General features: G+C 45.1%; 1 protein-coding gene across 9 annotated transcripts in view; it reads left to right on the top strand.

Annotated features, from left to right (window-relative positions):
• Positions 1-24154, top strand: part of HERC1 (HECT and RLD domain containing E3 ubiquitin protein ligase family member 1) — a 2101515-nt gene that overhangs the window by 1365021 nt on the left and 712340 nt on the right. For all 9 annotated transcript variants that reach the window (XM_086959402.1, XM_086959399.1, XM_086959397.1 and 6 more), the window contains exons 51-52: positions 365-570; positions 5377-5501. In XM_086959402.1, coding sequence (XP_086815528.1) covers positions 365-570; positions 5377-5501 — 331 coding nt within the window. The remainder of the gene's footprint in view (positions 1-364; positions 571-5376; positions 5502-24154) is intronic.

Genomic DNA, 24154 nt, shown 5'->3' with positions numbered 1-24154 from the left:
GGGTGGAAGTAGCTTCCTCGTCTGTGCGTCGAAAACCTGGAATAACCTGCCCAGGCATTTTAGAAACACATCAGAGCTTCTATCATTCCGAAAGGGGCTCAAGACCTGGTTGTTCATGGATTAACACCCCCTCATGCCTTTGGCCATGCCCCTAGCCCCGCCCAAGCGCCATATTTAAATGAGTACCTACACATTTTTTTTCCCCATTTAAAGCACTATGTAAACTGATTATAACTTTCCAAACTCAGGTTAATGATGCCTGGAGACCTAGTTAATTACATTTATTGTGCCTTACCTTATTGTACGGCTAAGCAGTTTTGATTGTAATTTTAAATGACCAGTTCTCCTGTAATTATTCTTGCAGGCCCTCTGGAACTGGCGAATGCACTGGCCGCCTGCTGCCTTTCTTCAAGGTTGTCTTCACAGCACAGGCAATGGGCTGCTCAACAGCTCGTTCGGACATTAGCAGCTCATGATCGAGACAATCAGACATATCCTCAAACATTTGCTGATATGGCTGGTGATCTAAGGAAATGCTCTTTTATCAAACTGGAAGCTCATCAGAATAGGGTAAGCAATAGCAATATATTTTTCGTCTTCAATTACAGTATGTATTTTTTTTATCCAGTTATTTAGTAGATGTGTCCTTGTGATTTCGGGGTGGATAGGAAGAGCATGTTGTCATAAGACAAATGAATGACTCTTTTCTTTGTTGTTGATAACCTATTGAAAACTATTTCTGAAGAATGTATTTCTTTTATCTTGGAAATATATAAGCAACATGCTGGGACACATTCTCTTTGCACATTCTGACATCACTGACTGTGTCTGGCATCAAACCGTCATAGCATATCACCGACAAAAAGTACTAAATTGTGGCAAATAAATAGCACCTCTTTTCCAAAATATGTTTGTTCCCTTCTTTGCCACATATACAAGTCCGAACTGTGGACTTGCTCTGAGCTACGTCTAGTGATAGCAACAATCATGCCACTTCAAATTAATTATATGGTTTTACTTGTTTTTCTATGTTTTAATGTTTTTATAGATTTTACTTCATAAGAAAAGATGTAAAGGTCCTGGTTTAAGTGTTTCACAAGTACAAGAAGGTGATATCTAACACTGACACAACAGCTGGAAATGGAATTGTTGTCTTGGTATGACCGCGAAAGCCCGGCGTTCTTAAGGGTGCAAGTTAATGTCTCAAAGTGCAAGGTGGCTCCATGACGGGAACAGGAGGCCCCTGAGAGTGATGAACTGTTTTGTTCCTTTTAATCAATCACTGAAGAGCAATATTATAAAAGAAGTCTAGATCTTGTAGAAAATTCCAATCCTCTAGAAAGAAATATACGTCAGAGAAGAGGAGAATAAAGAATGGGTTCTTTGTCATAGCATAGTGGCGTGCCAGAACCTCTTGTTGGATGCGTTTAACAGAAGGCTTGCGTGCAGAGTATGTCTTTGATCCCTACCATATCTCTTCCACATAGATGATTCTAAGCTGTTATGTCACAGGTGCTGGAAAGTTCTGCAGTGTTGCACAGGCTTACTGTTGACAAACTTATTGCAAAACAACAAAAAAGAAATTGAATACAAAAATAGAAATCAGTTGATTAAACTGTTGTAGCACCTATCTTCTACCTAATCAATACATTATCAGGAGGAGTATACTGCTCACAACTAAGCTGCATAAGTATAGTCCACACAGTTTCTACAGATAGATCAACATTGTAGACCCTAAAAAAAGTTAATCCTTCTCTCCAGCCTTTAGACTTACAGACTAGTTGATCATGCTCCTGTATTTCTTATATTGGTAGTGGTACCTTAGCTCTGATTGAAGAGCCAAAATCCTTCCTTGAGCCCTTTAAAACCATTATTCACTCTGCTACCAAGCTGGTCACTGGGCCAAATATTTACTATACCACTCTTGTACAAGACCACCTAGATTTTATCCCCTTGGAAGTGAGGATTAGGTTCGAAAACGACCTGCTTTATTTTCAGAGCAGTCCATGAAGAACAATCAAAGTACCTCCACAACTCACTGAAATGCCTGGTAATCAAAGAAGTGTTAGGAGCAGAAGCAAAATAAATCTCACTTTATTGGACTGCTAGCTAGTCCTTCTTTGGCTTTGACCCACCCTTTGAAATTAATTACCAGAAGAGATCAAATGTACTAAAGACTAACTTTCATTCCAGAAAACAATCAAAATGAAAATTTTCTACCTCCATCTGAGCACTTGCCTCCTTCATTTATAGCACCTTCCTGACTCCTCGATCACTGCAAAGGTAAGGCAAAAGGCAGCACGTTGAATTAGAAATGTTCTGACCCCACAATGAACTGCAGGTAACGTCTGTGGGACTGCAGCAGGCTGCATGGAAATATGCGTCCTGGAAGCCCAGGAACAGCATCCAGTGCCCTGAATCAAACAACAGAGAATCTGTGGCCAGTTAAAGGCTAATCGATAGCATTTTAGGCCACTTTGTTAGGATGACCAACCCTCTCTCTTTAAATCACCAGTTGTGATGCATTTTATGAAGGGCATGACACACTTGTTACCTCCAAAAAGATTTGCATTGCCTCACTGATTTAAAAATCTATTCCTGATGTTACTTGTGTGCATGCCATTCGAGACTATGTGTAGTTGCTCACCACAGCTTAAGATGTTCAAGATGCCCTTTCTTAGCACTGTCACTTCTATGCACCAAGTGAGTGAACTACAGACTATCTCTCTGCAACCTCTCTCCACCACTTCCTTCCAAGACAAAAGGTTTTGTAGTCTCAGGCTGCCTTCCACAGTGGTGAGTAGATCAACTTGCCGACATACCACTACTTCCTTCACAGCCAGGTTCACAAGAGGGCCATTTTGCCTGCTCAATTCTGTAACAACACTTCGTTTATATGTGTTTACTCTTCAGACCGTCCACTTTTGGAAGTTTGGAAGGTACTGATGTGGTATCCATGAATACAAATAAGTTACTTACCTTCAGTAACGCTCTTTACGATGGACACGGTAACTGCCATTTCCGTAATGCTCTCCCACCTCCCTCTTATTGTGGAGTGGAATCCTGTACATCATAATAAACATTCGATTTTGGCACCCTTTCACCTGCAGCCTGTTTGAATGACTCCTCGTCTGCGGGCACAAAAGGAGAAAGATTTAAAATACTGACAAAGGTGTGCAGGGGCAGCGCTTAAATACACTCCGTTCTGTCACTTTTGGGGTGTTGTGATTCTCATATGAGCAATGTCTCACCACCACTAGGTGACCATTGTTGAAAAAAACATCTTAATCCAACCTGGTGCCTGGAATTATTCTGAAAATGAAAAATGGGGAATCTGCGGAAAAATAGAGTATCTACCAGAAAGACTGTTACCAAAGGTAATTAACTTGTTCGTCCTTTCACTAATTTTTTCATTATTGCCGTAGAGGCTACTGTTCAACAGACACCCAGGACAGTGCAGAAAGACTTATATTATCATCTTACTTGACGTTAATGGACTCTCATACTTTTTCAAATGTAAGATAGCTTTGAATTTATTAGATTCCAAATCTGCATATAGTACATTACTGCAGGAGACTCCACTCCTCTCCACTCTTTAATAGGTGGCAAAACTGAAGAGAAATTGAGTAGGCAGATAACTATATGCCTGTAACAAAGGTCACAATGTTGTTGGAGTTTTCCCCTCAGCCACACATGGACACGGAGGAGACATTCCTAAGGCTATTGCAGGACTCAGAGAAGCGCTTCATTTTTGTCACAGTCGGCGTATAGCAGTTGACACTACTGGCAGGCTCTGTCTGTGTGCCTAGAGGTCAAAAAACCCTTTTCTCATTACTAATCTTGGCAGTATCAGCCTTTGTTAGACATAAGACCGTAGTAAGCGGAGAATGAAAAATGGCAGGGGGCCCAATGTTTCATAGATCAGGTAGAACAGACACAAATTACACCAGCGATCGGGGACTATTGCAGGACTTGTTAGAGGATCACTGTCTTGGGGATACATGGTAACACTTGCACTTAAGAGGGAGAGAGTACACATTTGTGTCTTGTGTCCATGTGACTTGTATGAATATACATTTGTGTCTTGTGTCAATGATACTTGTATAGGCTTCTACCTAACTTCTATTTTCCTACTGCCACTATCATGTTTAGCCGATCCTCAAAGGTAGTATTTCAGATCACAGCTGATACCTTTATGCCTTGATGTAGCATTGGTGATATCGGTATTGGTCTGGTAGAATATGAACACATAATCGGATAAAAGAAGCTGTACTCATGCCTAGTCAACTGTCTATTAGACAGCTATGGCTCAGTAGCCTGAGCCCAAATGTTCTAGGCAGCTGCCAAAGTGTACACTAGGAGACAAATATGGAGGTATCGGCAGTAAGAATGAAAGGGAAAGAGTATCAATGAGTAAGCTGTATTAGTGGCCTCTGATTGAAACTAGACAAGCAGTTACTATGATGCACCAACAGACTCACTCTTTACGCACATTCACTGGCACTGACCATACAGACCAAACAAATACAGAGAACACAATTGCATTCATATCCGCTTTTCCTCAATCTTAATAACGACGTGGAAAAACAAGTTATCGTTTGATTGGGACATAGTTCTATGTAGAGACAGCTTTGCAATGTTATACTGATATCGGGTACAGTATACCAACCACTGTGATGTAACTGAAGAATGCTAAATGAGGAACTATGATACCAAAAGAAACAATAGACAACATCATAGAAAAAGCAATGTATGGGAGTAATCGGATCAAGCTTTCCTGTCCCAGCATTAAGACAAGCAGCAAGGAATAAAAAAACATCTCGGAGTAAATAAAGCACTTTACTGGTCACTGCTGCATAGTCCACATATGAGATCACCCCTTGGTGTACATCGTAAGGGCTCTTAATTTGCTGTCAGTAATACATGTATTATAAAGGACGAGTTAACATATGTCTTTATTTATTTCTTTAATAGCATTATGACATATTTCATTTTTACAACCCCTTTAACAGTTGCATTTCCTTAATTTGCAACTACATGTAGGTGATGGTACCTTATCTCCCAATTTGTTTTTCATTTAACCATATTAGTTATGTTTCATATTGTTACATATGACATTGGTGAAATAAAACTGAATGGGTGCATTATTTACAGACAAATGTATGTTTTTTAATAGCTTATTCGTTCAATATTGGGTTTCCACTACAGTTAACGAAAACAGTATTTGCACACCGGAACTGTGTTTCTGGTCTTTTTTTTTTTACTCACCACTTATGACCTTGTGTTAGTATTCTGCAACTCACATTTATAATGATGTAATCCGGGTAATGATGTCACACTGGAATGTCAAGCAGATGTTTTTGCTCTCATTTTCAGGTTATTACCTGTGTCTGGTGCAGCAAAAAGGGATTATTGGCTACTAGTGGAAATGATGGCACCATCCGAGTGTGGAACGTGACAAAGAATCAATATTCCCTACAACAGACATGTGTTTTTAACAGGTATGTTTTAATCATATATCTGAAACTTGCAGTAATGACAGGAAATATATTTTCTTTGTTTGTTCATATTGGTTATATTGTTCTTGACTGACAACTGATATGGATGATGGCATTTCCCCGAGCTACAGTGATTAGTTTTCTAACTCACGATTACAAGGACTTAAGTGTACTGCACTTGGGAAGAAATACAGTGAGCACTTTAGCCCGGTCACTAACCAACCAAGCCGTCCTGCATGGGCAGTGCTGTCAGGTTACCTATAAGTCCCATTTCAGGGACACAGTGGTATTCCAAACAATCTTTTGATCTAGAACACAGTCAAGCATAGTATCAGGAGCAACAGGCCTTTGTTTAAAGTGTTTATTTAAAATGACTAATTTAGTACTTAAAATCTGCACAGTAACCACCCAGGACATAAATAAGCATCAAGAATAAAATTAACATTTCTGACATGTTTTAGGCAACCACAACCATCCTATCTCCCTAGAGCTATTCCTAAGCAGTACTTTAGTCATAGAACTGAATAGCAAACTTGCCTCTAGAGTTTCTTACATTTGATTACCCATCGTACCTGTTGACAACTAACATCAGAGTTCTGCCAGGTAGGAAATGTGATCCCGTAGTAAGAGCACGCTCTGCTACGCTTGCAGAGAAAACTCTAAGGCCGAGAGCTTACAGATTCAAGGTCTGAGTGTGAAAACCTCTCCTAATCACTGGTCAGATGCTTGACTTTATATTGGGTTGAACCACTGATTTTATCTTGTAGTTACAAAATAAAATGGGGCTCAGAAACACGAGATTCTTAACAGACTAAGCTATCAGGACACAAAATGCGCCTGCTCTGTCTGCATGTTGATTTTAAGCGGCCATTACTAAAACATTGACATCTGCATCTGTTAGAATTGTGGCACCAGTCATTGAAGATAGTATACAAAAGTCACTGGCTGTGAAAATGACCTTCACAAATTCAGGTAAAGATATGCAAGCGAGAAAAATGGAAAAGCAGGCTAAATAGGCCTAAATAAAATAGAGACTGTTATGCTTTCCATGATAGTCGTTTAACCTTTAAGCACTTTGTCAGGAATACTAAAGATCAAAAGAAATGAAGGGAAAAGACTAACGATGATGAATCTTGACTTACATGAAAGAGCAAGCATTTACAATGCAATGGTTTCGCCTTTGGAAAAGTTAGAGCTATTGGCATTGTAAATGACCCAATTTGTATTTAGGTGTTGGTTTTGAAAACAGATAAATAAATGGCATTGTCATTTACAATGCCAATGGATTTATCTCCCGCAAATGCAAGACCTATTGCATTTGCAATGCAATAGGTCGCATATTTACGTGAGTATGAGCTATTGACATTGCAAATAACAATGCATTTTATTTGTTTCAAAAACAAAAACATAAATAAAAGGTGGCACATACATATATATAAATGCATACACATATATATATATATGTGCATATGTGTGCGCGTAGAAGTAGTGAGGTAGAGTAGTAGAGAGTGAGTAGTAGAGAGTAGTCCAAAGTGAGTAGAGAGTGAGTAGTAGAGTAGTAGAGGGTGAGTAGTAGATAGAAAGTGGATGTAGAGAGTAGTAGAGTGAGTAGAACATAGTTGAGAGTAGTAGAGTGAGTAGAGAGTAGTAGAGTGAGTAGATAATAGTAGAGAGTAGTAAAGAGAACTAGAGTAGTTGAGTGGGTAGAGAGTAGTAGAGAGTGAGTGGAGAGTAGTAGAGAGTGAGTAGTATTGTAGTAGAGGGTGAGTAGTAGAGTGAGTAGTAGAGTAGTAGTGATTAGAGAGTGGATAGACAGATTGAAAGCGTGGATGGATGAGTGAAAGAGTGAATGGATGGAGGGATGAGTGAAAGAGTAAGTGGATGAATGGATGACTGGGTGGCTGAGCAGAAGGCTGAGTGAAAGGATGGATGGATGGATGGGTGAGTGCAAGGGGTATGGATAGATGAGTTGAGTAGTGGGTGGATAGATGGATGGTGTGAACGAATTGATGGATGGATGACTAAAAGGAAGGATGACTCAATGAGTGAAATGGTGGACTTTCATTGTGATCCTTTTTGGGAGGTTTGGGGTGCATCTTGGTAAATGTTAAAAATTGACCTGGAACAGCCGTGAGCTTTTACCCTGCCTCCTCAACTGAAATAAACACGTCTCCTACATATAAATCACTCCGTTCCCAGTACCTTCTTGCAATCCACTCCGCTGTCTTTGCCGTCGCTTTCAGGTTTTGAAAGCCTGGCCAGTTTCATATTTCCAAGTGAGGCATAAGGGGAGTCCCTGCACTACAGGCATAGAGAAGCGCTGACAGATCGAGACATCAGTGCTATTGAATAAGGCATTCCCGGCCACTCTCTCGTGCACTGTGCCCAAATCATTTAAGGGATAATATCCTGCCAGGATGTTCCTCGGGGCTCATGTGGAAAGGGGCAAGGGTGGACACTGTGTTTAGGCAGACTGGGGAGGAGGCAGCGAGGAGTTAAATTGTTAAGTTAGGGGTAGCACTGGGAGGGCTGCATTTCTGCTGTTTTGGCCACAGGAGGTTCGTGGTCAGGATGGAGGAAACTTATTCGGGGTTGGGACGGAGGTGCACCAGGGGGGGCTGTGGGGGAGGGGCGGTAAATTGGACAGCTTGGGAGGAGGTAGCGAGGGGTCTGGTGGCAGGACAGATGGGGGGCGAGGCCGTAGCCAGAGTGGACAATTGCGTCTGGGGGCAATGGGGGGGGGGGGAGGAGGAGTAGTCTTAATGCCAATGCTGGTTCGGGCTGGAGATTACGGAATGAGTCTTTCATGCAGGCCTTTGAATACTCCGCCCGAGGCCGCTGACAGCCGCTTGCGCAAGGCTGCACGCGTGCTTTCAGCAGCTAACACTTCCCTGACAACTTGCCCGAATTGTTTGGCGCCGAAGCCTCCCAAGGTTTATGCTAAAACAAGTTCTGCCCTGAGAAGTGGGGAGTGTTTGGGATCTGCGTGGCCTGATGTGGAGGGTGCGTGAGGTCTGTGAAGTGCGCCCTGTTGTGGGGGTTGCGTGAGGGACCGGAGTGCCTGTGAAGTGTGGAAGGTGCATGAGAGACGGTAGTGTCTCTGAAGTGCGGTCAGTTGCGGAGGGTGCGTGAGGGACGGGAGTGTTTGTGAAGTGCGGCCTGTTGTGGAGGGTGCGTGCGTGAGGGATGGGAGTGCCTGTGAAGTGCGGAGGGTGCGTGAGGGATGGTAGTGTCTCTGAAGTGTGGCCTGTTGTGGAGGGTGCGTGAGGGACGGGAGTGGCATTTGCCGACACGTAGGATCCCGGGTTTACTTTCGGCCACGTCATGTGCAGTTTGTTGTGTAATTATTATTATTACTTTTTAATGTTTACCATTACTGACCTCATTGGTTTAGACTGTAAGTAGACATATAAAAAAAAGCAGCAGATATGCAGTAGAAAAGTACTGCCAAGCGCTGCCTGTTGCTCGTGCGTGGCTGCACCTTGGGTGCTGTCTGCCTGGAGAAACCTCACTCTCAATGCGGGAGGAGGGGTGCTGTAGAAAACCCCTCAGCGGCATGCACAAGAGATCAAAGGGCCACCTGGGCTGGCAGTCGGGGGGGAGCGCTGGGATCCGGCCAGAAGTTGTACTAAAATAACTCCGCAATTAGCGGGGAGTGGGGTGGGGGGAAGAAGGAACCACTGTCAGTGTAAGGGGGGTGGGGGGGAGTAAACATTTCAAAATAGCTACGTGCAGAGAAACAAGCCTCGGCCCCTAGAACGAGTCCCTGCTCTTGATCTCCAGCCCCAACAGCGAGGAAGTACAGGGTGAGGTGGAAACTGGAACTGTCTTACGAGGGAGGGCCCCCACAAAGAGGGGGGCATGGGGATGGGGGTAAAAGGAGAGCGCTGAGTGTGGGGGAAATGGCAGAAAACAGGAGAAGAGCAGTGTGGTGAAAAGCAGGAGAAGATTAAAGGCCTGGTGGGAGAGAGAAATGGAAAGGAAGATGAAAGATGGTCACCGCCGTACTCTGCCGACGCTCTGATGCAGCAACTCCTCTCTGGTCAATGTCCTTGTTTGTATGATTGAAGAAGCACGGGCACACGGACAGGGAGGTGGGGGGGGGCGCGAATGGGCACAGGCGACATGAGACGGGGTACAGCAACGAGACACGCAAAGACGTAAAAAAAACAAGTAGCCACGGACAGCGGGGAGGGGGGTGGGAACAGGCACAGACGACAAGAGACGGGGTACAGCAACGAGACACGCAAATACGTAAAAAAACAAAGAGACAACATGAGACGGGGTAAATGTACAAAGGGAAAAAAAATTACAAACAAAATGCTGCTTACCTGATCACAAATATAAACTCCTTCCTGGCAACTTCAATTTCGCAGCCCACTCCTGGAGAATACTTTTGGTAACTGACCAAAACAAGGCGACCAAAAAAAAAAATATAGGAACCACCCACCGCCGCAATGACGATCGCAAGGGGGCGGGATGAGTAAAAATCGCCGGAACGCCCATGAATCTGCTCCGGCAATGACGGACAGATCTCTCTTCCAATGCAATGGAACAGAGGGGCGGGACAACACACACATACTGTAGACATAAGATTTCGCCTGCGCGAAAAGCTGCGCAGTGTGCAGTTTTCGACAGGCGAAACCTAAAAACATGTCAAGTCTATCATCCAGTTAAAGACTTCTGTGAACGACGAGATTTTTGTCTTGGTTTCTGATGGCGCAATACAAGTAACTACCAGTGTTTGGTGTAAGTTTAATAATAGCTAGAAGTTGTGAACTGGAGATTGGTAATGCTATAGGTAGTGTATACCATGATCAGATGTGACAAGATGCTGAGGACCCTTTCCCTACAAATCTTTGCTAGCCAGTCAGTTTTTGCAATTCAGCGTTGCTTTGGATATGGCGCTAGTGGAATGTTTTTGAATACATATTCATGGACGTCAGTTCAAAATGCCACGGGTAGTAGAAGAGACTTGACATGCCCTTTGACCCCTCTCCCAAGAGTCCGCCACCACTTGCCTGCCAGATACCTGAGGTCATCCTTCATGGACCTGGCCTGCGTCCCCAGAATACGCCTAGTCAGGGCTGGGGGCAGATCTTTTACGCTCCCGGGAGCTCAAGCATGGAACCAACTCCCGGTTTCTCTCAGATCTACGGCTGACCTGGCGGTTTTAAAAACATTTCTTAAAACTTTGTTCTTCCAGTGCTAGGTGTGGTTGTTAGGTCTGTTAGTGCGAGACTATTAGTGCCGGGACACCCTTGCTGAGTAGCTGTGAGCTCTACAAATATGCTTCATTCATACCCCCCCTTGCTCCCTTGTGACATCACCGGATGTGAAATCACATGACTTCTGATCTGGTGACATTGTAGGTAGTGGCATCATATGACCTTTGATAACCTAGCCAACTTCCTGTTGTGGGCCAACTCTGATCTTATTACCATATGGCGGGACCACAGGCAGGCTGGCCTATGGCAGCTGCATGACAACAAACGCTATTACCATGTGCCCATCAATTAACTTTTTTCTGCTGCTGTCACTATGTGCCCATCTCTCTGCTTCCTTATGCTGTTTTTTCGTACCATGAACCCATTTCTCTAGCCTCTAAAGCCTCTAGCTTCTGCAATGTGCTTCTGTTTTCGAACCAAGCTCTGGCACCAATAGATTTTGTTAATAAGGGTTACATAGTGCTACTCATCCCAATGTTGCATGTCAGAGTGCTTTACATCAAAACATATTTTATAGAGACAGTGAGTCATACAAGTGTACACGAGTGTTCGTCGATGTATTGGAAATGTTATTTAAGACAATTGAGGGCTACAAGGTGTAGGAGCCATACTGGTAGGTATTATATGTTAAGAGTGCTCGGTCTGGAGAATCAAAGGGCGATTTACTACGTTTTTTCGTAGTGTAGTACCTAAAGTTGCTGCGCTGCGTGAAAAGGAGAGAGCACAACAGCACTGCATATATTAAGAAATAGTACTGTCGCTCTTTCTTCCAGTTGACATACGTTAGGCTGCCTTGCGCCAACACGCCTACTCTTGCACAGTAGTGTAAGGGTTTGTGATTTATGTCAAGCATAGGTTTTGTACTCGAATGGATACTTTTAAACGGGAAGGGTACCTTCCAGCACAACAAGTTATGCTTTGACAAAGTTTAGCACTTTACCACTTTGTGTGCTGCGGGGTGCAGCACTCAAGAAAAGTTATAAAAGTTTGGAGAAAATAAATCTGTTCTCCAACTTGGCGCCTACCTCGAGGAGGCGTAGTTTTTTTTTTACTGCAAATCCCGTTTTCACTAAAATTAGTAGATGGGGATTAGTGTCAACATCTATGGGTGGGTACATGGGAATGTACATGTACCACCCATGGCTTGCATCCGTGAAGCAAAGTAGAGCATTGTGCTACTTTGGGTTTCTTCAGGGCTATTTTCTAATGCAATTTACGATTTGCACTGGAATGTAAGCCCCAAAACAGCACTTTGCTCCTGTTGTGCTTCACGTTTATGATGCAAATCAAACAAACTCAGGCTGAGAAACGCAAGACATTGATTGCAGGTAATCGTCCCAATACATTTATATTACCGGCCAAAGGAACACTTTTTAGTAACCGTAGAATTAACCAAAGATTGAGAGAGAAAAAATCAATTTTTTCTAAACCTATGCTTTGCAATTTGTGTGCAGAACTTGGTGCCAGTTGATAGCTCATTATGCTATGCCTTAATTCTTATCCTTTCCCCTTTCCTCACACTCCTCTCCTCTTACTGCGGCAGTGGATAGGGAGACAGCCAAGCTCATATATTGTGAAACTGTACTACCATTAACACAGCCAATGAGGGTTGCAACCCTGTAACGTCAATGCGCTGATGATTATATGTTATAAAAAACAATAAAAACACTATATTGAAACTTTAAAAAAAAGGATTATAACGCATGAACTACAAGTAACCAAAAATATCTCTGACAATAACAGTAACCCACTGAGCTATCTATATAAAATGCAAATCTGTGACCTGCATGTTTACACGTTACGCTTTACAGCTGGTGCATTAACCCTCTATGCTACTTTATCGTGAGTCAGAACGGTGGCTAAGCAAATCGCAGATCTCTCCATCAGGTGTCTTAACTGCCAAAGATATATTGTCAATGTTATTATCCACAGACAAATGGCAGGAAAACAATTATCTCTGTATGCTACCATGGACTCACTTAAACCTTTCGTGCAAATTGTGCCTCATTGAGCTTGCCACCCAGTGTGAAGGATATGGTAGTATCCCCCTCACCCCCCCCCCCCCCCCCCCCCCCAAATCGACACTGCTGGTTAACCCTCATTTAAACAGTGTTGTTATATCCATAAATGTGCATAAATAACCACTATCCATTTTCCGTCAGACCTTCTATTTTAATTTGGGGTCTGAGTTAGTGATTTCGAAACTTTATGTTCTTGTTTTTGAGTACCATACAAGTTGCCTTACCAAAGCACACACAACTGGTGAGAACAGTATACAGGTGACTAGGAGTCTCATATAATGTGTGACACCTTTAGACAAGGCTTTTATGGTAGTATATTGTAGTCAGAAACGTTTAGTTTCGCTCTTAACATCGCAACATCTCACCCATGACATGGGGCAACTTGGAAGCTCTAAATGCACTGAAGTAATGCCTTAATGTAGCTCTGCATGTTAATTGCGAAGATCTCTGGCTGCTCAACTCATTGACTAATAAATAACAAAGAATGTCTCTCCCACCTGCTACTTGCCTTTCATTTCTTATCTGATCTTTCTACTGCTTGCCTTTTGGTAACACTGGACATTGGCATGTCATTCTTCTCAGCTCTTGTGAACTTAGGGTGGAATTTTTTCCTATATCAAGTACCCTGGACAATCATGAAATTCTCCTTTGCCATTGGAGTTTGTACCTCGTTCAACTCCCCTTTCTAATATAATGTAAAAGCAGTACCCATGCCATCTTATCATTAAAAAAACAATGCACACGTATGGATTCCAGAACTGATCATTTTCTGGTGCTGCCTGGCACCAATACTGTGAGCCTACAGAGCACAGAGTATTCCCTGCCTCATTCTTGAAGGGTGGCTTGAGTCAGAGGGGCCTGTGAGCTTGTTGGAAACATCTCAGCAGTTCCGTGCAAATGGTAAAACTTTAACCTTTTCAGTTGAAACTTTTCATGGTTTCCATCAAGCCCAGTTGCTCTTCGAAACAGCAACTTCCGAGACTTAATTGTAAAAACTAGTATTTTTAACAGTAACCCTGCCTTTGAGACTCTATTTCTAGGGGTCACAAGGACAGTGCCAGGGTAGCCAGACTCATGCCACAGGATTCCGCTGCATCCCCGGTGACTCCTAAATGGCTTCCATGCACATTTTTGTTTTGTTAATCTAGTTTCAATATGCTTTGGTGCCACATATGAAATCACCCATAAGCTCTAACCTTCACTAGATCCATGCAATCGATAGGACAACTTTGCAATGCAATATGCATCTCTTACAAGGCTAGACTGATCACTGGGCATGAAAAGACAGCTTGAAATTACTACCATGCGAGGGGCGTGGCCAATAAGATGGCCAGCAAACAGCTCTCTATGCCGGCTTCGCCTGCCCGTTTCTTAATCCGGTTGCATTCCTCATTTTATCTTGACATCCGCCCTAAAAACATGAAGCTGAAGTGCTGGGAAGAATGATAGAGTGGCCTGTGGTGAAAGTGTGACCACCTCTGAGCCAGTTTCAGCCATTACAAGGTGTGTGCATCATGGTCCTGTGCGGTGCCCGCAGCATGGCAGAGTGATGCGTGATGGCTGGACTCGACTTGAGGGGTTCCGCCACCCGCGGTGAGTGAGTCCCTGAGGAGACCCTGCCGGCCCGCGTAAGCCTTGGACACGAGCAATTGAGTGTCCCGTGGGCAGACAACCCCAGCGATACTGAGCGCTGTGCCCTCCTCTGAGTTGGTGACATGTCTGGGGCTTGCCGGCCAGAGAACGAGAGGTGCTGCCTGCTGTGCTTGTAAGACTGCAGAGGGACTTGGGGCACTCCAGAAAGACAGTGAGGGCCATCCCTTGAGACCTGAGATACTGTGGCTGTCTGAGAAGCAGGCCCGGTTCAAGCGGGTGGGCCGGGCACATGAGCCTTGGCCCTCACTGTGAATCTGCCAACGATGCACAACAATAATAAAGAATGTACCAATAACTCTGGTGATTTATGATCCTGCTGGAGAGCAATCATTTTAGTGCCAATATCTGCAACACTCCCCATCCCTCCCACAGCAATACTTCAGAGAAATAATACATTTTTAGTGGAGAAAATTGCTGCAGGTTTATCCGAATAACAAATATGCCAACCTGGTGGTTTATCTTACGGGCGATCCCAGGGCAGGCAGCCCCTCTCCACCTCCCCACCTGATGAGCCAATCTACCCGGTGGCCCTCGCCAACTGGTGTTTGTCGATTTGGGGGAGGGTCTAGCCCCTCCCACCGGTGGACCGCCAGTCCACCCCTTACACACGCCCCTTCCAGCTCAGGGAGGGGGGGGCGGCGAGTTGCAGGCAACCCCCGGTTGCTCAGGTCCACAACCGCCCAAAGGACTAACGGGGCACCGTCGCTCCTCCATGGTCCAACGTGAGGACCTCCCTGGGAATTTTGGCTTTCGCACCCTTACTGTGCTTCTGCAGAGGGTACCCTTACTGTACCTTACAGCCTCTGGATCGCCCTGTAACTCGCCACAGCACTGGGTGTGGCCACAGTCACCCCAGTGCCCCCCACCACGATAGACCTAGTTACCTACCCCCTGCTGATTCAAAAGCCTCCCCCCGATCAAGCAAGGATAGGTCCATTCCCCCTTTGGACAGGTGTAACCCTTCTGCTTCTAAACACCATGAGGACTTGCCGTGCAGTAAACCATACAAGACCAAACCAAACCCCTATTCACAGTGAATATATGCATAGTGCTGTCCACCCTCTGCGCGATGTCGCCATGGATTTCCCTGAACGCGCCCCCAGCCACAGCTGCCGGGGGGGGGGGACGGGACCAGTCCCCAGTTTGATGCTCAACTCACACCTCTGTGTGTAGCGCTTGTTGGAGCATATCCATCGTAACAAGCCAGTCACCACCCTGGGTGAAGCCTTGCCCCCCCCCCAACTTCTGCTAGTATTCTTGAGAAAATGTTTTATAATACTTTGTATCACCTTTGTGTTTTAACCCAGAGTTTCCCCAACTTTGGACCAAGCACACTTGTTGGATGACAACTCCCACAACCTGCATGGCTGCCCGCTATAGGGCAAGTGAATTCACATTTGTTTATTGTTACTCAACTCCATGCTACTCGATTAACGACTTCAGAAGGATGAAATGCTGAGTGGACCTACCAGGATCTCAACCTGTGACCAGGAGCTCGAACACAAGTCCTATCAGTTCTGCCGCTCAACAGGCCTGTGCACATGAAACCAAGGGCCGACTTCTGACCTCTCCTCTGACTTGGACATGCCTGCGCTCCAAACCCATATCTAAAAGGCCTGCCAACCGCCTGACCATAAAATGCAGTCCCGATGGTAAACAACAACTCCCAAGGAAAATGTGCATAACTGCCGCAACTGGTAGCATGCAAACCCTATGCCCATAAACCACCTGCAGTGGCTAGGTGGCAGGCACCCCTACGGTACCTGCCAGACATATTCACTCACCAAACTTAGGTGCCTGGCAGCACTCCCTGCTGCAGGTGTATATGCCTAAATTAACCATAACGGAACCTTTCAGTCCTATTTTTTACCAATTCCTTGCCGCCTGTCAGCACTCCCTGCTGTAGGAGTCTTGTTGTAACCCCTACTAACCCCTCTAGATCCAAAATGATTGACACCGCTGAAGATGTGTGGTTACCTCTCATCAGGTAACCACACATCCTTGGATGTGTGGCGACCTGATGTCGGTGGAACGTTTAACATGTGCCTTGAATGTACCAAATATGTGGTGTTGTGCCAGAGTAGGGGAATCAGAACCTAATAGTAACTGTGCATAGGGCATATGTTAATATCCAAAACTGTGAAACTTGATTATGCACGACATGCACTAGGATTCCTGTGACATCTGGCTCACGCATGGTGCCGCACCAAATGGCCCCTACATCAACTTTACAGACCCAGGAGCAAGACTGTGCTGGTTACCCCCAGGTCCGTGCCACGCATACCCTAACCCAAGGAGCACTTACTAACGGAGTATTCATCCAAACATAACTGATCCACGTGTATACCCCTTCTGGATGACGCCATATGTGTTTCATTAATGCTTGAATTATTGCAAAGTGTCCAAAACAAGCATAACTCGTCAAGAGACATTCATCCTCTGTCCATGACATGCAGTAAACGTTGCACTCAACATTACGGGGCTGACACGCCTCTATGTAACTTGGGCTCGAAGTGTGTCAAATGAGGCAAACCAGGCCCCCCTAAGGCTAAAAAAGTGGCTAGGGCCGAAGGCAATCGTCAACCAAGATCCTGACCTACTGAGTGCCTGTGATAGTGGTCCTCCCTAAAAGCCATACAGTGCCACCACATGGCAGACTGTCCGGGGTGCCGGGGGTGACAATAGTGACGGTGCTTCCCACCAGAAAACAACATTATTTAACCACCCAGAGACGGAGCACAAAAAGTAGCCCCTATTAAATGGTTGCCCCTGAGTAAAACCCCCTATGCCCCTTACTTCATGGTCATGTAAGCAAGAAAAGCTTCCTTGTGTGCAGGGCTTGCTACCTACCTTCCTGCAAGCAAAATTCTTGATGCCTACCAAAAACCAACCCCAAGGAAGCGTGCCCCTGTCGCCAATCACCTCTGTATGCTGTGCACAAACTCCCAGAGATCTCATGCATATCTCATGCAAGATAAATTAGGACACATCAGATCATTGCACTCTACCAGTGCCACAAGGAAAGCACCCAACTGCCAGCATCATCAGGAACGAAAGGTGAACCCTAACCGCAGGGGCGGCTATAGCACAGGTGACGCCCTGTGCGACAATGTTTTTTGGGCGTCCCGCCCCCCCCCAATCCATGACCACCTACATAACAAATTCCCTGCACTACCACATACCTCTTATGTCACCATAAACCACTCTCACTTATATGCAACTAATTAGTTTATAGTGTCACTCAAGACAGTGATGGGTGTTGGAGCACTTCACATTACACACACATTCCTTAATCATATGTGTAAATCAATGTATAGGAAACGTTAAATCAGACAGAGGGTGGAATTTATATGTCATCTCTTCTGGTAGGCAGTAAAGTTCAGGGGGGAAATGGTATGGAAAAACACAAACTCCGACTATAAAACTTAAGACCATGGTAAGGTATTATCTTTAATAATTGGAAATTATTTCTACCCCAGTCAACAGTTTGTACAATATTGGGATTCTAAAAGTCTGGGGGAAAACTTAATACGCTCTAATGTATGCTTTTCTGCATTTCATTTCTTTATTGACAGTAAACAGCTCATTGTTTTTTATTAGTATCTAACTTACAAACTACAAGTAAAAAAACAAAGTCTCTTATGAGAACAGTAACCCCCTGACCTATGTTATGTTCACTTTGTGGGTTGCATGATACACCTTCGTTGCAGCAGGCATAATAACCCTCTGCACTACCTTATGATGACTCAGAACATCCTCCAGTCAACACTTGTCCAGGGTACACTCGCCCTGCAGAAACAACTATAAACATATTGTGTCCTGCAACCCCATTGTACCCCTCCGTCAAACATACGCTTAAGGAGACCTAATCATCGTGCCAAATTCAATATTGCAAACGCGACAGAAGGTGTGGAGCACATTCCAGGTCGGCCCGCCCTCGCCGCCACGAGCACAGAACGGTAAAGGTGCGCCAGCTTGCACCCTCCTTGTATTCCATCGAGGCACGGGAGATACGTGATTTGCCCAGAAACACTGAAAGATATAGGCGCTCTAGTGTGCACAACACATTTCATTGCACCTTCAAGCACGTGGAGTAAGTGATTAGCCCCTCGGCTCAGCACGGCACCCGAGGCCAGATGCGCCCATCTCCACACTGCACCCTTAGGCACGGAACAAAATCTTAAACCATAGAAACGTAACCAACCTTGTTATGCAGGAAGCAACACAACGCGACATTGCCCCCCAGTGGCCAAACACCGCAAGCCCCAACCCACGAGTCGGGACCGTCGACGCAGATAATGGTTGTAACCTGTCTAATACCAGCAAGCTGCAACTAGGCCTGTGCACACTAGGCCGTGAGCACCGCCACAGAGATACCTGCAGCAAAAGTGGGCGTGGTCAATGCAGTGGAGGGCGCGGCCTGAATACGTACTCACGCAACTGTACTAGTTTATGTGCCGCCAGCATGTATCTGGCTGTTTCTTGTATTGCAAATCGAAGAAGATATAACAAGGCAGCTCATACCGACAAGTCAGGACTGATGGCTTTTCATGATCGTAGTTGTATAAGCTAAATATGCAGCCCACAAGCTGGATCGCAAACCTGAATCTAGCTACAGCAGACCCCAGCCGGCCCAACAGAAAAAGACCCGTGATACCACATCTGCCCAGGGCCCTTGCATGCTGGGGAGCCAACGGTGCAGGAACTGGGCAGGCTAGCTTCCCGGTTCACTGCTCCCACCGCTAATAAAACCTATCATGCCGCCCAGCAGACACTTCAAATATGCCCTATGCAGTTCTTCCCTGCATGAAAACAGCCCCTCAAAAACAATAGAGTAGAGAGGTAGGCATAGCACCAACTCGCTCGCGCTCGTCAGTATCCGAGGCCATTACGTGAGTACCAGTTGCTTTGCAAGGAGACATAAAATTGCCCCTGTATTGGAACTTTCATAGATTCCCATGCTTTGTATCATTCCCCGTCGTCGGAATGGGAGTAAGAAACACGGAAAGTGCCAGAAGTCTGAATTAGCTGGAACCTAAAAAGTGTCCCTTCTGTAAGACAAAACCAACAGGTTAATGTACACAAAAAAACACTCGAATAATGTGAATGTAAAACCACACATGATAGGATGCTCAGAAAGAAGACTCACAAGTGCTTGAAAAAATACCCATCAGCCCACTCAATAGCGGAACTTCGTCATCTGGGTTTGTATGGTTGAAATAGTGGTATCCAGTATGCCCTTCCTCAGGACAGACGCGGGGCTAGCAAACCTGGGACCACATGATTGACCCTCAACCATAGAAGATGAGCGAGTACAGGCTGTAGGGGCAAAAGTTGCAGTGCTTAAGAAAAAAGTAAAGAAAAGGAAAATTGTGCTCCAAGTGTGTTAGAAATACCTATCTTGATGTCATAAGTGTAACTTTATTGGGTCTGTCCATCAAGGTGGTATGATTAAAAGCAGAGTGATAATAGCATGCAAGGAATTGCTATTTACCAAGATTGTAAGCTGGTCGACATGTTTCAGCCTGGGTAGGCTTTCTTCAGGACCTATGATTCACTACTGCAACACTTATTTTCTATACTGTAAAAGAAACCTATAGAACAAATCCAATCTCTTGAACCAGAGAATTGGTATATCCTCTCCTGTGTGGAAAAAACAAATAGACATAAACCCCAATTAGAGTTCATGTTCTCAGGACTATCTTATGTCCTTATCAACCTTTTAGTTCCATTGTATTCAACTCACCCAATTTGTAGGGAGGAAACACCTCACCTCACCTGGCGCCCGCTCAGGGTAAAGGAGACCACGCACTAGAAATATATAAAAGAAATTGTATGTGAAAAAACTTTACTAATTCATCTCTAAAATGAGGACTTCTTGTCAGAAAATCCAAATATTTTATTTCAACAGTGACAAAATGAAAGGCAGGTTAGAAAGCCAAAGGCAGGATGAGACTCTTCCTATCTGGGTTAGGTACGCCATACCTAATGCAGTCTGCAAACTTCTTACGGTCAGAGTTTAGATTATTATCCGACCTCGAAGCGCCACGACTGCCCACATAGGACAGCGCCTCCCAAATGGTGTAAAGAATTTATCATCCAATAAGTTCTTAATCCCAAATTATAATTTGTAGTTCTGTCTAACTAAACTGGACTAGCTGAAAAGAGCTCCTATTATACAGAAAACTGACTTAATGCTGTCTTCAATAAGGCTCCCAATTCTTTGCGCAGCTAATCTAACCCATCCTGTTCTTGTCCAGAGCGCTCTCACCTCTCCGTCGTTGCCTCGGTCTTTGTACTGAGCCGAGGAGGAGGTGGAGACGCTGTGTGCTGAACCGCGTGATATATCGCTCATGCGGACCTAAGAGAAAGCCGAATACTGTGATGTGCTGATTGGTTACTCCTCAACCAATCGTGTTTCTCCGTTTTCAAAACTGTCCAATGCAGCCGCGGCTCACATGCAGAGCTTAAAATGGCAAGTTGTGAAAACCATGGGGTAAATAACTGTGTGATTGGACCACTCACAAAAACCGGAAATCTAGAAACCGGAAAGATATTGGCAACCCGCTTTATTAACATACGAGAAATAAAGGTGCCGGAAATGTAGTCTAAACCCACTTTGTTTACATACGGGTCAATCACGTGGCGGCTGGGATGTACGCTATACGTGACCTTAAATTAGCATTATTTTTTGTGAATGACGGGCAGATTAGAGGGCGACCGTAAACTGACTAAAAGCAAGGTAGCCGAGTATGTAATTCACTTCCTTGTGTTAACTCCTGCGGGATAATCATTTGGTCAGTTCGACCGGAACCGGACAAACACGTGTCAAAACGATGTACACCCGTTGGGGAAAGGGTCAATTCTGAGATTAAGCATACAGTTAAAACATAACTTAGAGTCAGACATTGTGTCGAATTTCCTTCTGTTGATATTCAGGCGTGACCTACGTTAGGATGGCAACTATCTACATAACCGAATTTTCACAGGATCTAACTTTAGCGTGGATGTTAGGTAGTGTAGATCATTAAGACACACCAGTCTGTGTATCTACCTGTGTGCCCTTGGTGTATCATACATATCCGATGTTCAGGCCCCGCAATCCAATAATTGCATCGTATATAGTTAAGTGTCAATCGATATAATATTAAACGCCATACACTGTGTATCCATATGTGTGTATTTGGTATGTGGTGTGGCGTGCAGTGAGTATGTTGTAGTCACCAGCCGATCTACCTTCACAATGTTTCTGAGATTAAAATAGAATCCCATTCGCAAACTGAGTGCGTGTAGTAGGTGCAGACTCCCAGTGCTTCCCTTCTATTTTCTTGAGAAAATTGGTAATCGTCTGGTTGCTAACCCTAGACAGAGTGCGTTGGACTGAGTAAATTCCGTAGTAGTATCTGTTGAGACAGGTACTCACAAACATCTTCACTCTAAATCGTGACTTGTCATTGTAGTATGCAGCGTCTTTAAAAAGTGTGATGCACTGTGATGGAGAGAACGTCTTCCCTTATAACTAGGAGAGTGCAGGTGGCAAGATCCTTTTTATAGGGATACAAAAATTGGAGTAAAAGAAAGGTCACAATGATTTTTACCCCAATCATGTAAGGCCAAGGAATTTGAACTTGGATATAAGTTTACAGTTGCATCCAAGGGATCTCGTCGTTCAAACCTTCCGTGTCACTTCTAAGTTTGAACACCCATCTTTGTTCTTTCCTAAATAGAAACTGAGAAATGTCTGTAATATGGTTGGGCATAAAAGGTTGTTCCAAAATTACCCACTCAAGGTCGTCTGCCTGGTGTTTCTCAATCAAAAAATGGGAGGTGAGCCGAGTCGCCTGCTTACTGCGCCTGATTGTACTCTTATGTTCTTGTATGCGCAATTTAATTTTTCTCGTCATCCCAATGTATCTCAAGCCACATGGGCAAGTGATTAAATACACGACTTTCTCACTATTGCAGTATGGCTGAGATACCCGCCACCCCCTCTCAACACAATCCCCAAAGGAGGGAAACCGGAAACAGTTCTTGAAGTTTTTGGAAGAGGGAGGGAGTGACCCTCCCGGCCGTATTTATTAAAACAAAATTAAAACATTAAATCAACATTTTCATATTATGTACAATTTCATTACCACATTGCGATGTTGGCTAACCTTAACAGATTCTCTAATACAGAGGTTCTCCTAGCCGAACTAACATCCTACAAACATTTACTTGAAATTATGAAATTGTACATCCTAACGTTTAAGGGCCAACGGCAAGGTCGTAACCGGTGTCAAGATCCCTAACCACAAATACCCCCCCCACTTGTGAGGGGCGACAGCACTGAGGCGTACCTCAAGTGCAACTACCAATTTCCCTTTGACTTGACGGGGGCACCAATAAAACTCGACGCCACTTAAAGGTCGTTCGAGGACTCGTGTGAGGTATCTAGAAGGTAGCGTAGACCCCCCCCCCAAACCCCGCACAACTTACCACATCTGCCGTCGCAGACGTCACTGGCCCCGGGAAATTCCCCAGGAGGGGGCTGTAACCCCTCCTACACAGGAAGGGGCCTTGACCGCCTTTCCTTTTCTTTCGGCGACCCATCCTTAGAAGGGACCGCCTCCCCGTTGAGGGGCCAATGGCCACCTCTCCCGAGCGCTCCCATCCGTGTTGGGTGACGCCCACTCATAGGGATCTTCCAATTAGTGCTCACCGATCATGACCTTACCGCCACAGGCCGGATAGTTGACCGGCTATCCGGACCCCCCACAAAGCTCCTACCTAAAGGTCATGTTTTAACGTTTTCAACCATGCTACGAAGTCTCCTATGAGTAACTCATTCCCCACCCGAGACAAGTGCACACCATCCCCCAAATACATACTGTCATCATTAATACAGCCATGCGAAATAGAATGCAATGTCCTGGAACGGAACAACCTACTCACTTTGTTATTAAGTTTTCTCACAGAGTGATTCAAAGCAGGAACAGACATAGCCCCTCGCCACACCTTTCGTGGGATCATATGTGACCACGCAATTGTACACCCCGGAACTCTCCTCGCCAACCAACTTACTGTGGAAAGCATTGCCTCCAGGAGAAGTCGTCTACCGGTGGTGACCAAATCATTGCCCCCTAGATGCACTATGACTATAGACGGCGGTGACCTCGTCCGCCCTAACAAACCCTCGAAAAATTCTTGAAACTGGTCAATACAGAGCCCGCCTCTTCCGTAGAAGGACACCCTGTACCCGTATTCCCCAGCTACGTGAATCATGTCACCTGCTTTGAATACGTCCGCGGCACGCCTCACGTATGAGTGGCCCACGACCCACACCTCCTTCTTCGCAGCCGGTGATGTCTGACCGCTGGCCCGGTGTTGGGTCGACTGCATAGTTCGCCCCGCCTCGTAGGCTTGCGCAACTGAAAACCAAACAAAGACAAGAAGCGTGAGTACATTATTACAGCTTCACAACATGTGCAACCGCACATACCTCTTATAACACTTGGAGGACCAACGCCCCACTCGTTTCACTTGTTCAACATTAAGACCCCTAGCTGTAGCTTCCGTAGCAGCCCCTATCCGAAAGGAATGGGTCCCAAACTCGCCCGGGTTCAAGCCCGCCGCGGCAATTGACATCGCAAGCACCCGCTGAAACTGAAATTTCGTCAGTGGGGTGGCGTCCGCGTGTCTTAACAAGGTCCCCCCCCATGATGCCACCCTTCGTGCTAGGTAGTCTTCTAAACACTTTACCGGACACATGGAG

Source organism: Lissotriton vulgaris, chromosome 2_2 (assembly GCF_964263255.1).
Source record: "Lissotriton vulgaris chromosome 2_2, aLisVul1.2, whole genome shotgun sequence".
Classification (NCBI taxonomy): Eukaryota; Metazoa; Chordata; class Amphibia; order Caudata; family Salamandridae; genus Lissotriton; species Lissotriton vulgaris.
This window is presented reverse-complemented; position numbering and strand designations above follow the sequence as displayed.